At 39.1% G+C, this 15,019-nt stretch overlaps 1 protein-coding gene across 6 annotated transcripts in view; it reads left to right on the top strand.

Annotated features, from left to right (window-relative positions):
- LOC146460922 (uncharacterized) overlaps nucleotides 1–15,019 on the top strand; it is a 94,334-nt gene that overhangs the window by 35,684 nt on the left and 43,631 nt on the right. For all 6 annotated transcript variants that reach the window (XM_085087689.1, XM_085087688.1, XM_085087690.1 and 3 more), the window contains exons 2-4: nucleotides 202–296; nucleotides 2,188–3,945; nucleotides 9,018–10,920. In XM_085087689.1, the coding sequence (XP_084943815.1) occupies nucleotides 242–296; nucleotides 2,188–3,945; nucleotides 9,018–10,920 (3,716 nt within the window). In that variant the 5' untranslated portion in view covers nucleotides 202–241. The remainder of the gene's footprint in view (nucleotides 1–201; nucleotides 297–2,187; nucleotides 3,946–9,017; nucleotides 10,921–15,019) is intronic.

Below are 15,019 nucleotides of genomic sequence, written 5' to 3'. Positions count from 1 at the left end.
AAGCCGATTGAAGATCGAGAAATTAAGGTTAAAAATGCTGCTGTTCTTCTTAGGAACTAACCCACACATTTGTTGTGAACTCCTCCTGCGCGGAACGAGCAACATTTATTTCACTGTTTTTATCTCTAGTACTTTCACAATATATTGTTCTACTTATTTTCTACACATTATCTTGTCTTAACTGGATTGTTTTCTTTTCAGATGACACAGTATGTCTGGTGGTAAATAGTAGAAGGACAGCATGTTTCACCACAAAGCAGTTTTTCTTTGCTGCATTCTATTTGGATCTTGCAAAGGTCAGTGAGTTAAGCGCTAACTATACGCAGTGGAAACGTAGCTTTTACCTTGTGTTCCTGAGATGGTAATGCAGTGAGTAATACCTTTCTTTTTCCTCTCACACTTGTTGATATTTGAGGTGATATTTTTGTCACAATCGCACAAGATCACAGACGTGACAGGTTCTATTTACCTTTTTTGACGGCTGGAACCCGGATAATAGCGATACATAATTACCATATTGATTCGTTTTCTTGTGAGTGCTTGTTTCGTTGGAAGAAAACTTATTAATAGGGGAAGTTTTTGCGTTTCCAAATCAGTTCCTCTTGACAGTGAAAACGGCCAGCCCCATATAACAATCCACGGGTTTGTATTTGGGGCAGGTAATTGTTGAATGTTTGCTTCTGAGGTTTGAGAGGCTTATTTTTGAAGTGTCTCATACTCAGACTTTCCACGATTTAAGTTTACAAACCACACGTAGAATCTTCTCGTAATAAAGATCGCGAGAACGGTGCAGAGATGCGATTCCTACATATTATACTCCCATATTTGATTTTGAGAGCGAAAAATTTGTTTACGAAACATAAAAAGTTATTATTAAGCACAAAGGTAGTGAAACTTTGTTAATATGTGACTGTTTTACAAGGTACACGGTTTTAATCTGCCATTATGCTTGAAAGTGTACTGAAAACGATTTTGCTTTTGGTCCAATTAACCAGGCAGCCAACCGATCAACCAAAGAACATGAAAATCAACCCTAAAATCCGGGAAAAATTTGGCTAAGATAAAATGTAACTTAGGGAATGTTACCTTCAGGCCAAGGTGGTGAACAGTTATATCCTGAGGAATACATGGCTACTGGGGTAGCCTTGCGAGCAGGAGTTTTGCTACGGGTTTTATGTACACATGTCATTTTGTGTTGATGCTTGTAGGTCAACAATAGAATCTTTGTGGAGTTTTTCAGGGATATCTCATCAATGATCAATGACATCAATGAGTAATCGATGGGTTATCAATGAGTAAACAACTGATTAGTCATTGATTATTGCCGATGATCAATGAATAATCGATAACTAATCGAGGACAAAATATTTTGTGGCCCATTGATTACTCATCGATGTCATCGATTACTCATCGCTGTTACTGATTCGTCATTGATGTTATTGATTACTCATTGATTACCTATTGATTACTCATCTATTGCGAATTTCCCGCCAGCTTCTGCTAGCCTAGGCCTGATCTCGAGAAATACATTTCTTTTAGTAAAATGATGTTGATCTGTATATGAAGTTATAAAGCAGGCGAGACTGACTCGTCTAAGATGACTGATACGCTTTCCCGTGTTAGACATATACAAACAAAGCGGTGCTCTCCACAAAATACATTTCATTCTTGATTGTTCGTATTTTTATCCAAAGCTTTCATTAATTCATGTCTAAATGATAAAAAAAACATAGAATATTCTCCACTATATAGACAAATCTAACTAAAACTAACTGTTGGCTGCAGCAGATATTGAATCTGCTTTTAAAAACAGCACTCATGGTATTAACGAGAAAGTTACGAAAATTAATGCCACCTCAAGACAAGAGAAGTGAAAATTGGTTGCCATGGTAACGTCAGCAATGAACGCTAACCGACAACATTACATTTTTCGCAGACAAATTTCTGGGAAAGTCCTGAGCTTTCAAAAAAAAGTTATATTTAGTCGCCGCCGGCAGAATCCCCCCCCCCCCGGGCGGTCAAGATAGGGTTAAGCGCCTTAAAGATAATTGTCTAGAATGACTGACCTTTCTATAACTAAATAATCTGACATGGCCGTTGTAAAGTGTCTTTATAATTGGAAAAATACTGTATGTGCCGATAACGAACTCCTTATTGAGAAAGATTTAACGTTTCTCCCATTAACAGCATATCTCGAAGTGGGAATCTCCACATATTTACAGGAGGCTGTTAATCACGTGCCCGAGTCTGGGTGGACTTTGGTAAAACCATGGAGTTCCACTTCCCGGAAAGGTTTCTTTGAGGCTTCCGGCAATGGAGAAAGTGTTTTCCATGACAGATTTACAACTCTTGAACCAGGAATTTACTTTGTCGCTTTAAACCTTCTGATGGGAAACGCAATTGATGGCTATCTAAAAGCAACGTTGGTGATTAATAGTGGTTTTGAGGAAACAAATGGAATAGAAGGCGTGTATGGCAACACCACTTTAGAAGGAACTTTAAGTTTCTCCGGTTTTCTGCGCCTTTATGAAAATGATGTCTTAGCCCTGTACCTTCATGGCTCCAACGGATCGATTTTACGTGACAGCACTTTTTCGGTTATGTACATGTCACGCATAGGCTCTGTACCGGGTTTTCATGCGGTCTTATCACGTGATCAAGTTATCCAACCCAAAATGAAGACCCGGCTACAGAACTGGCGTACTAGCGGTACCAAAGGGTTATTCACCATGCACAGCGGAATATCGCCTTCTGTTGGGTTGTTTTGTGCAATTCTTGAAGGAATTCACAAATTTACTTCCAACATAAAGATTGAATCCAATTACCAATCAACTCGCTGCCTCTTTGTCATCGTATTGAACTCCAATTCTACGTTAGTTCAAAAATACTCATCTGGAGGAAAGAAATATTCCACAAGTATTTCTGCTTTGCTTTATCTTAATCGCGGAGACTGTGTAGAACTGCAGATTGAGGCAAAAAGTGCGGACGTCCTTACAATTCAATTAGGAAGCAGTTTCTCGGGCCTTTTTATTGGAGGTAAAAGTGATATTTCTCCTCAATTTTCGGCTAGCTCACCAACTGATAATCGAGTAAGGTCGTCAGGATGGAATAGAGTCGAAAAGTGGACAATAAACATTTCAAGGCGGAATTTCCAGTCAGAAGATGACATGTTGACGACAAACAACAGCGTGTTTCATTCTAGCACCAATGGATTGTTCTTAGTTACAGCTTTCATAAATGTAAATGCTTCACATTCATTAAATAGAAGCAGAGCCCATTTGCTCGTTTCTGTCACAGATGCTCCCACTAGCTTGACCGGTAACAGTGGGCTTTCAGCTGGAAAGACACTATTAACAGGACCTGATTCATTAGGCGTCAGCGGCGTTGTTGAGCTTAAGAAAGGAGATACAGTCACTGTTTACTTCTACCGAGATGTTCATGGCAGGGAAATAACCGATGGGATGTTTTGTGTCTCCTTGGTTTCCTACGACTGGCCGGGTGTTGCAGCAACACTGAAGGACAATATAGCTCTCATTTCTTCCGAATGGACCAAGGTCACACAATGGAAAGTGCATAGTATACCTGGCTTGTTCTCCTTTGACAACGCGTTCGTCCCAACTCATGGAGTTTATCGCATACACTTGGATGGTACCTACTTTGTGTCTTGTAATGTTATTTTCAAGGGTCCTGCTAGGGGGAAGTTGTCAGTGATGATTGCCATTGATGATGTCATCGATACTGGTGGTGGACTGTTCTCCATGAATGAAAATCCAAAGCAAGATGTCACACTTAACGTTGCTGGCTCCATTAAACTCAGAAAGAATCAAAATATCTCTGTCTACGTAGCAACCACGGGGTCATTAGCCTGGAGAATTTCCATGGAAACAGGTTTCTCTGTGGTTTTGGTTGGAGCAGAGTCCCTTTCGACTCCTGGATTTTTTGCAGGTGAGAATAATTTATTTAGATTCGCATCCATCCATCCACTGCCATAGTTCACTAAATCTCAACGACTTCGGTTAACTAGGTTGCCGCTTACACCCAAAACTAAGCGTATCCAAAACGGATAAATAGACTTATAAGTTATCTAGTTGTTTAAACAGACTAAACATTTTTTTGTCATTCCTAGCACTGAATTTCCTATGTTGTTGGCCATTAGAGCTGATTGTATAACGTAACGAATGTGTTTAATCGCGGACAATACATTGGAATCAAAACTCGCCTTGGTGTAATAAGCGACTTCTTTCCAACAAAAGGTGTAGAGGTATTAAAATTCAACAAATTATACCAGGATTGTAGTATAGGGAATGGGGCTTCTGTCGTATTTTCATATGATGGTAACATATATAGGTCAACCATCTGAAAGCTAGATGGGAAACAAAAAGGCGGCAATTAAAGAATTGTGTCATAACCCCCATTATGCTACCTTGTGATTTTTTTTGTACATAGCACTATACCCTTATGACATTTTATAGTAGAAGTGCAATGTGGACGAAAAATGAGCAGCCGACAAGGACCCCATTTTTGTCATCCAAATATGATCGAACGAATGTTATGCATTTCGACAGTAAAATGGTATAGGCTGTTCCATTGATTAACAAAAAAAAAAAAATAATAATAAATATTATAAATAAATAAATAAATAAATAAATAAATAAATAAATAAATAAATAAATAACTAACCACGATTTTATCAAGTAATGTTTAAATCACGAGCAGCAGTGTTTTGTCGAGATTTAAAACCACGAAACGCAGCCGAGTGGTTTTAGACCCAATAAAACAGCTGCTGCGAGGTTTTTGAACGGCTTCAAAAACGTTCCTGGAAAAGCGTGTGTCAAGAGAGTTCATAACAATTATGCTTTTGTGAACGTTGGAAACTAGCACATGAGAAAAACATTAAACACCGCATACTAATAAGGAGGAGGTTTTATCGGGATTTAAAACCACTGCAGGTGATGTTTTATCGACCATTTGATAGGTCAATGGGCTTATGAATTATTTATGAGTTTTTGAAATATACTCCAAGAGCAACCTTTATCAGTAATTTTTTCGTCAATAGATCATCAGTTGTCGGAATGTGTTACTTGGGATTATCAATTTTTTAACGACGATTCAAACTAAAATACCAGATAATACTAAATATTTATTCGCCATGTTTATAGTTTGATGTTTTATATCGAAAGATTAGTATTATAGACATGGATAATAAATTAGGTGAAATCAAGTGATAAAAACATACCAAGGGAGTTATGACCGTCCGGGTGAGTGAAGTGTTAAGCAGTTGCTTGGCTAAGAAGGATGCAAAAGCGATTGGTGCGTTTCGATCTGTTTTTTGTTTGTCAAATTTTCGTTGGTCTATTATCAGTACAATTAGTCGGTTTTTCTGTTATTTGTATTTTTTATGTTATAAAAAAGTCGTTTGTTAGGTTGGCAACAGTTCAGTGGAGTTTGTTCTAATTGAGTAAACCAGCTTTCCAGCAGGCCCTCAGCTTCTACGTTCGCGCTTTTGGAGATCAACTTGAATTTGAGCAGGTTAAATCTGCTAGGAAGCGTCCGATCAACGTTAGGTGGTTTCCTTCCGATAGTAAGTGAAATTAGTCTTTAGGTGACTCGACCCAGTTATTTTTTGGCGGTACCATCCTACTTTGAAGCTGTCTGGTATCCCCACCTTTACTTTTATCGTAAGTCTAACACATAGAATGGATAACATATAGAACAATCTACAATATAGCTTTGTAGCTACGATTAAGTTTTGGCGATCGGAGTAAATGTCACGTGGTTATAGTGTCACGCCCCTTTGAGGTCTGAGTCGAAATTCTGCTGTTGTCGGCTTTTTTCGTAAAAATCTCTCGGTGCGCATTAGTGCCTTGCGCTGAATAGAGTTTCACCAAAATCGCAAAGATCCAATTCGAGAAATTCAGCGCTTTCCAAATTTAGGTCATAATTTATGTAAAAATGATAAGCAAACTTTACACGATTATATCTAGTAAACTATGAGATTTATTCCTTTATTTTGGGGATCTTTATGACAGATGGGTCCTTGCAAGTCAGCAAAAAGATTTAGGGTCTTGTAAGTGCGCGCGATTTCGAGCAATGCAAACGTATAGAAATTATAGTTTTAGCTATTTGTTGACGTTTGCCAGCGTTTAAGAGACCTTCTCACAAAAAAGCATTTTCTTAAAAGTTCGTAGTTTTTTTTCCTTCAAATTTTTTCAGGGCCACAACTGATTAACTAACTACCCGGATCTGAATTTCATGGTCATTGAAAAACTGGGACATAATTTTCTATAAGCCCAGACTTCAGTAAAGAAGTCAAGTCGAGAAGTATTTGCATGAATACAGCTTGTAAATTATGTACGTATTGTGCAATAAGCGTGCCGTTAAAGAGCAGAGCTGGTCGTGAAATCTAACAGATTTATTCTTTCAGCGAAACAACAACTTGACTACTCCTGAAGGCGCTGGCATGAGAGTACATGCGACATGAAAACAGTGCTTACACCAAAACGAGGCTTTACAAATACACCACATTGATTTATTTTGATTTGCCGTTTGGTAGAAGGGAGTTTTGATGATTTTGGTGATGTTACCTTCTATATTAAACCATCGGTTTGTGTTTGCGAGAAATGAGAGCAAGGCTTCTTTCAAGGAAACGGTGAAAAGCTTATTAAAGCAAGACGGGGCTAGGATCCTTTAAGAAGGATCATTGCTTAGTAGCCAAGCTTTTCTTATAGAGGTTCTATCTACTATGGATATCGTGTTCTTGATCAAGACCTGCTTATATAGTATACCACTTTTAGAAGTAGTTCCATGAATCCCTTCAAGAATTGGAAGTTAATTCTGTGGTTCGTTTGTAATAACACTGTGAGTCAGTTAACCAGTCAGGTCAATAACCAGGAACCTTTTCATCATCTATTGACGACTCACAATTTCCTTGACTCGTATGTTGATTTCCACTCAGGTTGCTGAAACGACAGTTAATGTCACCTCAAACAGTCTTTCTCGAGACTTCACTCGCCCGAACAACCATAGGAGGTATTAATTAAAAGAAAAACTTATGGGGTATTGAGCGCAATTCGAACCCAAGTTCACCTCATGATAAGTCGAGTGCAATGACCAGTACACTGTCAAGATGACCATGTGATTTCACACGATACCACACATTAATTGATTAATCCGTCATGTTGCCAGAATGGTTGTCCTGATAGTAAGGGAACCAGTGTGAGAATATTATAGCGTTTAAAGTGTATATGAATGACACAAAAAAATTTTCTTTTCCATTTTGCAATTTTATATATAAAAAAGCCGATTCTAAACTAAAAACTTGCATGAAGGTTTCCAAACACCGTCATTCCCGTTCGGAACAGCGCTATTTTGACTCTAAAAGTGTCACTGCATCGCGAGGCCAAAGCATCACGTGATAAGTGTATGCGATGTCACTTTACTTGATAACAAAACAAAAGTGGTGGCGGAGTAAAGCCACCTCGCAGAGCATGCAGTCGTTCTTTTATAGCTAGAGCGCCTAATAAGTACTGATTTCTTACAGTAACACGGAGGAAAAATACCCAAGCTTCTCAAGAATCAGCAGTTTGCGACAAAATCGTCAAAGTAACTGTAGTTAAAGCGATTCGAAGTCTGCTAGTCTGCTACTCGAAGTTTCGGTATTTTTCAGCTTTAAGCTTCTGCTATAGCTTCAAACGGCGTTCGTGGTTTTTTTGGGATCCGTCTCAGTGTGAGATATAACTCAACTCGAGGGCCAACAGATTATATCATTTGAAAAACAGGACAGGTAATTGCGTGGTCTTTGTTAAATTCAGCGTGATGCTGCAACGCGCGTCAAGTGCGTGGTCTTCAGCTTAAATAAGACATGATATCTGATAAATGTCGTCCGGCTATTTCTAAATTGGGCAAGTTCATTAATTATTTTGATAGTATCTTTCGATATCTGACTGCCGTTGTAGTCAGTTTCGTCTGTTGCGACCTGTTTAAAATTTGGATGCTGCTTTTAAGATTCATTACTTGTTAGTATATTCCTTAAATTAATTTAGAAGTTAAAGTTTTGAAAACAGATCCTGATCAGTCGCCGAGAAGAGACAATAAATCAACTTCAAATCAATGTTGATTCTTGGATGGAAATTATTACCGTTATTACCAACAAATGACAAGAACCAAAGATCTCTGAGAACATGTATTTACAAAAGTAAAATTTAATAGCTCTTCTCGTAAGTTCACAAATAATGAGACGCCGTCCCTCTTTTACCCCGAGTTATGTCTATGCTCGTCCTCTATCTCAACACACGTGCGAAATCGGAATTCGAACAAAAAGTAAGAGCATTCAGCTTCCTGTATTAATTAATAGTTAGGATTAGTTGTTGGTTTTTTTCGCTCGTGAAAGCTAGCAGTTCAGGCTTTTGCCTAAATGCTAACAGAATCGACGCACTTTTCACAACTGACGATTGTCGAAAATCAACATGGTTTGCTACGGCATGTCTGGTCATTTATGGCTTGGTACGACCAACGACGACTTACTTTTCTCCTCTGTTTGTTCTCGTTCGCTGAAGCTACCGAAAGATTCGAAAACGTCTCAGACATAAGCGAATAATGCTGCTGAATGCGAACATCTTGAAGCCTTTTGTAACCAAAACAGAACACTCCCGGGAACAATGTCGAGTAGAGTGACGTCATTATCTGTAAATTAGGTCCCAGTCCCGCGACATTTTTTAAAGGAAAAAGCGGGTATTTCCGCCCGAAAAATTGGTTTTCAAAAATTTTAGACAAGTCTTATTCTTAAAAACAGTTTGTACACACATCAAACTCCTACAAATCGAGAAAATGTTTTTGTGTCATATACACTTTAATGTCTTAAAATGTTTTTTATTGCATTTACGAATTTTAGAATTTTTTTAACGATGTCGTGCACGTTTTTTCGTTTTATGTGCTACTTCTATTTTCGTTAACCAATCCAGTCACTTTTAACATCACGTGGAAAACCTAGTTACATGATGTTATGTTTGTTTCTACAGTGAAAGAAGATAGAGACAACCAAAATTATCCCTGTGGAGAAATTGATAGATGGAGAACAATTTCACTGCCATTTCACTCTGTTTTCGAAAGTAACGCCCACTTTAACTCAACGTCAGGGAGGTTTACGGCTAAGGAAGATGGACTTTACCTTGTGACCGCTAATCTCTTAGTACGACATGCAGGCTCATCTGAAATTAACATCGCAGCTTTGATTGACGGAGAGAGAAACAATTCTGCTTTCAGGACCTTTCAGCCAAAACCTTCAAACTCTCCAGTTGATCGCTACGTAAGTACCCTGACACTTGCGGGGACAGTACGTCTCATTAAAGAACAGTATCTCTCCATTTTTTTGGAAGTACAGTGTCAAGGTTCTACCTTGCAAGTATTGCGCAACAGCAGCTTCTCTGTTGTCTTCGTTGCTCGATGGAAAAGTGATTATGCTGCCGGATTTCTGGCTACCACAACGAATTCCGGGTACATTACACAAGATGTAGTAATAGTTTATAACTGGAAGATAACGATGTTCTCGAAGATCCTAAGTGTGACCAAGTATGATCCGGTTGTTATAAAAAGCAGCGGCTTGTATTTTTTGCAGAGTGTTTTGGTTTTAGATGTTATCGAAGGGAACGCGACTTTTCGGAGTGGAGTTTTAATCGATAACAACGTTGCCTTCAATGGTATTTTTGCATCTAAGTTAAGTGAGGGATCAACTGGAAATTTTGTATTAAGTGCATTTGGAGTCATTTACTTGCGAAAAGGACAGGAAATTCATCTTTTCGTTGGATTCGAAGGTGATGGAAGTTACCAATATCTGCCAGGTTCTTCGTTTTCGATGGTACGATTTCTGGCACCTGGTCAACAGCCTGGCCTCCATCAAATACTCCAACACGTTCGCAATACGTCGATGCGTTGTGACGAGGCAGGGTTTCAATCTATGTCAACCGGTGGAGATCAGCTCGCTTACATACAAAGCAACATGCTTAAAGTAAATTCGACAATACAATGCAGCAGAGAAGAGTTTACAGCAGCATTGACCGGCACTTATTTCATATCGCTAATGTTTATCCTCACAGGAAAGGTCCCACGGAACGTCACCGCCTGTGTGGGACCACGAAAATGTACAAAGTGTTACATTGAGTTCTCCACTACTTTAAGGCAACACAACAACACCTTTGGGTTCGTAGGGCTGGTCGACTTTAAAAAGGATGAACTCATTTCTGTATGTCTAAGTCCTCGAGATAAAACTCTTTCTATTGTAACAGCAGCACGCTCCGTCCAACATTTGGGTGCACTGAACCTTAACGGAACTCTCCAACTTAAGCATCAATCGGTTCGCTTTAATTCAAGTGGATGGCACGAGTTAACTGATTGGGAAAGCTACAGTGGGAAATCGTTGCCGAACGTTTATGTGAAGGAGAGTGGACTTTATATTCTTTCTACTAATTTGGAATTGAAAACCATGGTGGATAGCCGTGTGGGAATAAAATTAGAGGTAACAGGATTGTCAAACATAGCCGTTCTATCAGTTTCATCAAGCGCTAAAGCAAGCTTCAGTGTATCATTAAGCATTGCTGTTCTTGCTCGGCTAAATATAACGGAAACGATTGCTGTTTCTTTACACTCAACTTCTGATTCCTTGAACACTGGTAACAATTCCACGTTCTTCGCGGCACTGATAACAAAGAACACTTTTCATCCTTGTTTGTCACTTCAGTCTAAAACAAGTAGGTACAGCAGTGGAGAATGGTGGCAAGGTATCGAGCAGTGGGTAAATGTTGACGCACAATGTACATCTGAAAACTCCAATATTGACAAAGGAAGATTCGTGGCCGATGTAGCCGGTGTGTATTTCGTTGCCGCTTCAGTTATGGTGAGGACTTCAAGAATACTTCATGAAACAAGGTAAACTCAACCCACAAACACACACATATGCTCTTCAGGAATTTAGAAATGTTGCTTTGCAGTGTTAGTATTACAAGATAAAAACAGTTAATATTCATAATGCATTATTGAAGCCTAATGCCTTATTGTATGTAATTTGAGTATGCTGTTTAACCTGGTGATGTCTTAAAGAATATGTACACATTCAACTAACGCATCACTATGTATTCATTCTTGTAAGTGACTGCCGAAAAGGAGACGTTCTTCTTTAAAAACTTCTGACCTCTTTCAAAGAAGAGCATAGGTATAAGAAACCTTTATTTTAATAGGGTAACCCCTTCAGTTTTTGAACAAGATAAAAACTGCTATCCATTGAGGCCCTATATAATAAACTTAATACTCGTAACGGCAACGATTTCCATTTACCCACTGTTACTAACTGGGGTAAAGAGCGGTTAACGTTTCATGCCGTTAAAGACTGAAACAATTTAAGTAACACCCAGAGCCATCTTTCAGTTTCAAATAGAAAACGAATAAAACGAGACTGAGGATGGTTATCATTGTTTTTTAAAAGCAAGTTTTGGTTTATCATAGCGAGAGAAAAAAGAGCCGAAACATATTGAAACTGGTTTTTCCCATTGCAATAAACTGAAACTTGGTTTTAAAACAATGATAACGATCCTCGGTCTCGTTTTATTCATTTGTAATTTAACTGAATGCTTTTACGAACTGTGAGTCTGTTAAGATTTAAATCTACTTCTTTGTCGAGTTCATGAGTTACTTTTCTATTTTTTCTATTTTCAATTTTCTATATTGTATTTCATTATTTTTATTCAATTCTCGATTACTGTTGTTTGTGTTCTACTGATGCAAGTAGTAAAGAGAGGGGGTTTGGCCTCTAACCAATCAGATTTCAGGGATGACACCAAGTGATCAAAATGGACCAATCAGGATGAAGCAAATTGCGTCATCGAGACATCACGAATCTATTTTTCGAAACTGGTGTCATGACGTCATGGGTTAGTGTGCAGATTAGGTCGAACCATGACGAACCAGTCAGGAACATTTATTTTAAATTTTTTTATGACAAAAGAAATTAGTTCTTTTAATGAATTTTTATCGACCACGTGATTGAAACGAACCCATCGGTCTCTAGTTGACATGCGCATAGCAAAGGTCAACACGTGAAATTGCAGGGAAGCGAGGCAGAGTCGAAGGTCAATCAAAACACACGTGATGTGCAGGTGACAAACACGTTTATTCCACGTTTCCATCATGTTTTTTTTTTTTTGGCAACGATGTTTATCGCTCATTCACGCCGTTCCATTTGAGTCAGAAATGGACCATTGCTTGTGAGGATGGCATCGGGTGAATAAGGTCTCATACAATATCGTACTATGTAATGACGGCTTGGATGGTTGTTTGGTTGGTGTTCGGAACATATTTGCAAGTGATAGAATCGTGGCGTAAGCAAACATTTCAACAGGTTTTGACAAGTGGTGAATAACTCAGTTAATGTTCTGTGGCTTAATTTTATCATGCACAAGGTGATGTCGGTGTTAGTGATCTCTTGATCCCGCTAATCTCCTATGGTCAACATATCGTACAATGCACCAACAAGACAGGAGACTTGATAAACATCAGATAACATCTGACAAAATGATGGAAAACGCCAACGATAAGTGAGCCATTCATGGTGAGTTGGACACCAGCTTGTGACGAGTGACGAGGTAAAATTCACCCATGCCTCCATTCGGGTCATTAAAAAATAGTCGACTTCCACGTCAAAGTGATTTTTTTTTTAATTTGTATAAAAAAAACCGGTGACAAAGAACGGGAAACATCATGATTCCCGCTCTATGTTGGTTTGCCAAGAGAACTGGGTGAAAATTGCATAGATGATGTGCATCGTATGTTGAATGTTTCATGGCTTGAACCGATAGATGCACAAGTTGATGCAAAGCAGGAAATGGAAATTGCATTTGTAGTACTTGATCCAATGTAGAGGGGACCTGAGCGAAAAAAAAGGGTGGTTGATGGTCACGAGTTCGAAGCGTTCACCAGTCTGGTTGCACAAAATTCCTTTGTTTCTTACATCGCATCGCATGGGGAGTATGAAAAAATAATAATAAAAGTGCCGTGTTGAAGACTGAGGTTATGAAACCAATGTTCCACGACGATGTTGATTGTGGTGATTCTATCACGAAACGCAGTTAAGAAAAATTGTACTATGAAATTGTGGAAAGGGATGAATCCATTTCTGCGGATGGAAAATGTCACAATCATGTTATGTCTTGGGTAATTAGATTCAATGATGGCTTGACCAATGAGGTTGATCAGCAAAAGTAGAGTGAGAACACCAGCATCATCGACTTCCAATGCATACGTGATGTGTTGCATCACGTGATGTGGGGCTGGAATCTGTCAAAAGGAATTGAAAAAATCACCTTTGATCCGTTGTCTTGAAAATGGACTCGTCTCAAATGCAAATCGAGCAGGATCAATTGATCAACAAATTCGAAAAATTCAGGACAATGCTTGGTTCGTAGTTCGTTAATGTAGTCTAAACGAGAGGTAAAGGAGCCGATCGGACGAGAATACCAAGCAATATTTGTTTTGTATCATTCTATGTTCTTCATCTCTCAATGTTGTTCGATCAACATCGACGTCCAGGACTTGTTGTCTTTCATCGTAAATTTGTTTTAGTTTCAAGATGGCTATTTCAATAGCTAGTTCTTACCTAGGAACGAAAAAAAACAACAAAACAAAACAAACAAACAAACACTCATTTGTTGAAATTGCCTTCTGAGTTCATTGACATTAAGAAGTCGTTCCAAACGTGCGATGATCTGCTCACTGGTAAGGTTTTAAAGGTCGGGAGCTTGTACAGCAGGCGCAGGTTCTTGCTCTTGATGGGTCAGTTGTCTACAGAGGGGACAGGTGTCGTGTATAGTCTTCCACCTTTCGAAGCAGCTCTTGTGCAGAAATTGGCCGTTGAATGGTGCCTAAGTTGCAAGTGTCTCCTTGCAATAAACAAAAGCAAGGAAAGGTTGTGTCTTCAACTTCCGAAGGCAACCCTTGGATTCTCGACTACCTCCGTGTTCACTCATGATGAAAAGACAAGGATTAAACATGTCATCGCCTTTTTATAAGTGTGAGTGGAATAGGTCACATGTTCCACCCACAGTGCCATATGATCACGAGAAAGGGAACCTATTTAACCGGTGACCTTTTTTACTGTTATCATTGTCCACCATGGGTTCAATGTGGGAGCTGAAACGCTCGAGCAATTTTGCTTGATCATTGATATGGAAGGGTTCTTCCTCCAAGTTCTACTGTAGACAGTTGGGCAGTGCTAACCATCTTGGTAGCTATGGCAACACAATCTACTCCATGCCCATTAAATGCACTGATCGTCTGCCAATTGCAGTGAAACAAGTGTCTTTTTTGCGCCGTCTTATCCATGGTCTATCCTTTGTGCTGTCCCATTTCGAGAATGCCAAACCCCAAGAGCAGTCGCCTGTGGACGTCATGAAAATGTACAGTCTGTACAAGACTGAGGCCAGGACTGTGGTAGCTTAAAAGGCAGGCGACATCGAGAAAGATTTGTTAAATGAGTTGAACATCCCTTCGGTCAATTTGGAAGACTATGGGTGCCCCAAAGTAGAAGAGTTAGTGCATCATGGTTTTAGCTATGCAGTGTGGGATTGTGGTTTGCATCAGCTGCAAGGTGAGGTTCATTTCGCTGCGATAGAGTGTCAAATCCTATGGGAGTGGCTTAGACTCAAGGAGTTGAGATTGAGGAACAATGAACAATAAACATTGTAACTAATATTTTTATTCAAACATGTCTTGCCAAGTAAAGGGAAGTAACGTGAAATAAATCATGTTACAAATGTAAGGTTTTAGTCTTGATGATGCCTTTTGCCACGCGTCCCATCATCGTCTTTTTGCCAGGCTTATCATTCTTTCATCCGCTTTCCATTTGTCTTGTATGTTTTTGGCCTTTCCATAGTCAATGTCGTGTTGTCGGGCAATGTGATCCAAACGGTTGATGCCCGGGTCGCCTCGTTTTAATTGTTTTTCTAATAGGGTGTAAGGTCCAAGGTATTGGTTAACC

This window comes from Pavona decussata, unplaced genomic scaffold (genome assembly GCF_977016875.1).
Source record: "Pavona decussata unplaced genomic scaffold, jaPavDecu1.1 SCAFFOLD_207, whole genome shotgun sequence".
In the NCBI taxonomy this organism is placed as follows: Eukaryota; Metazoa; Cnidaria; class Anthozoa; order Scleractinia; family Agariciidae; genus Pavona; species Pavona decussata.
The sequence above is the reverse complement of the archived record's forward strand: the minus strand, read 5'-3'. Positions and strand labels throughout refer to the sequence as shown.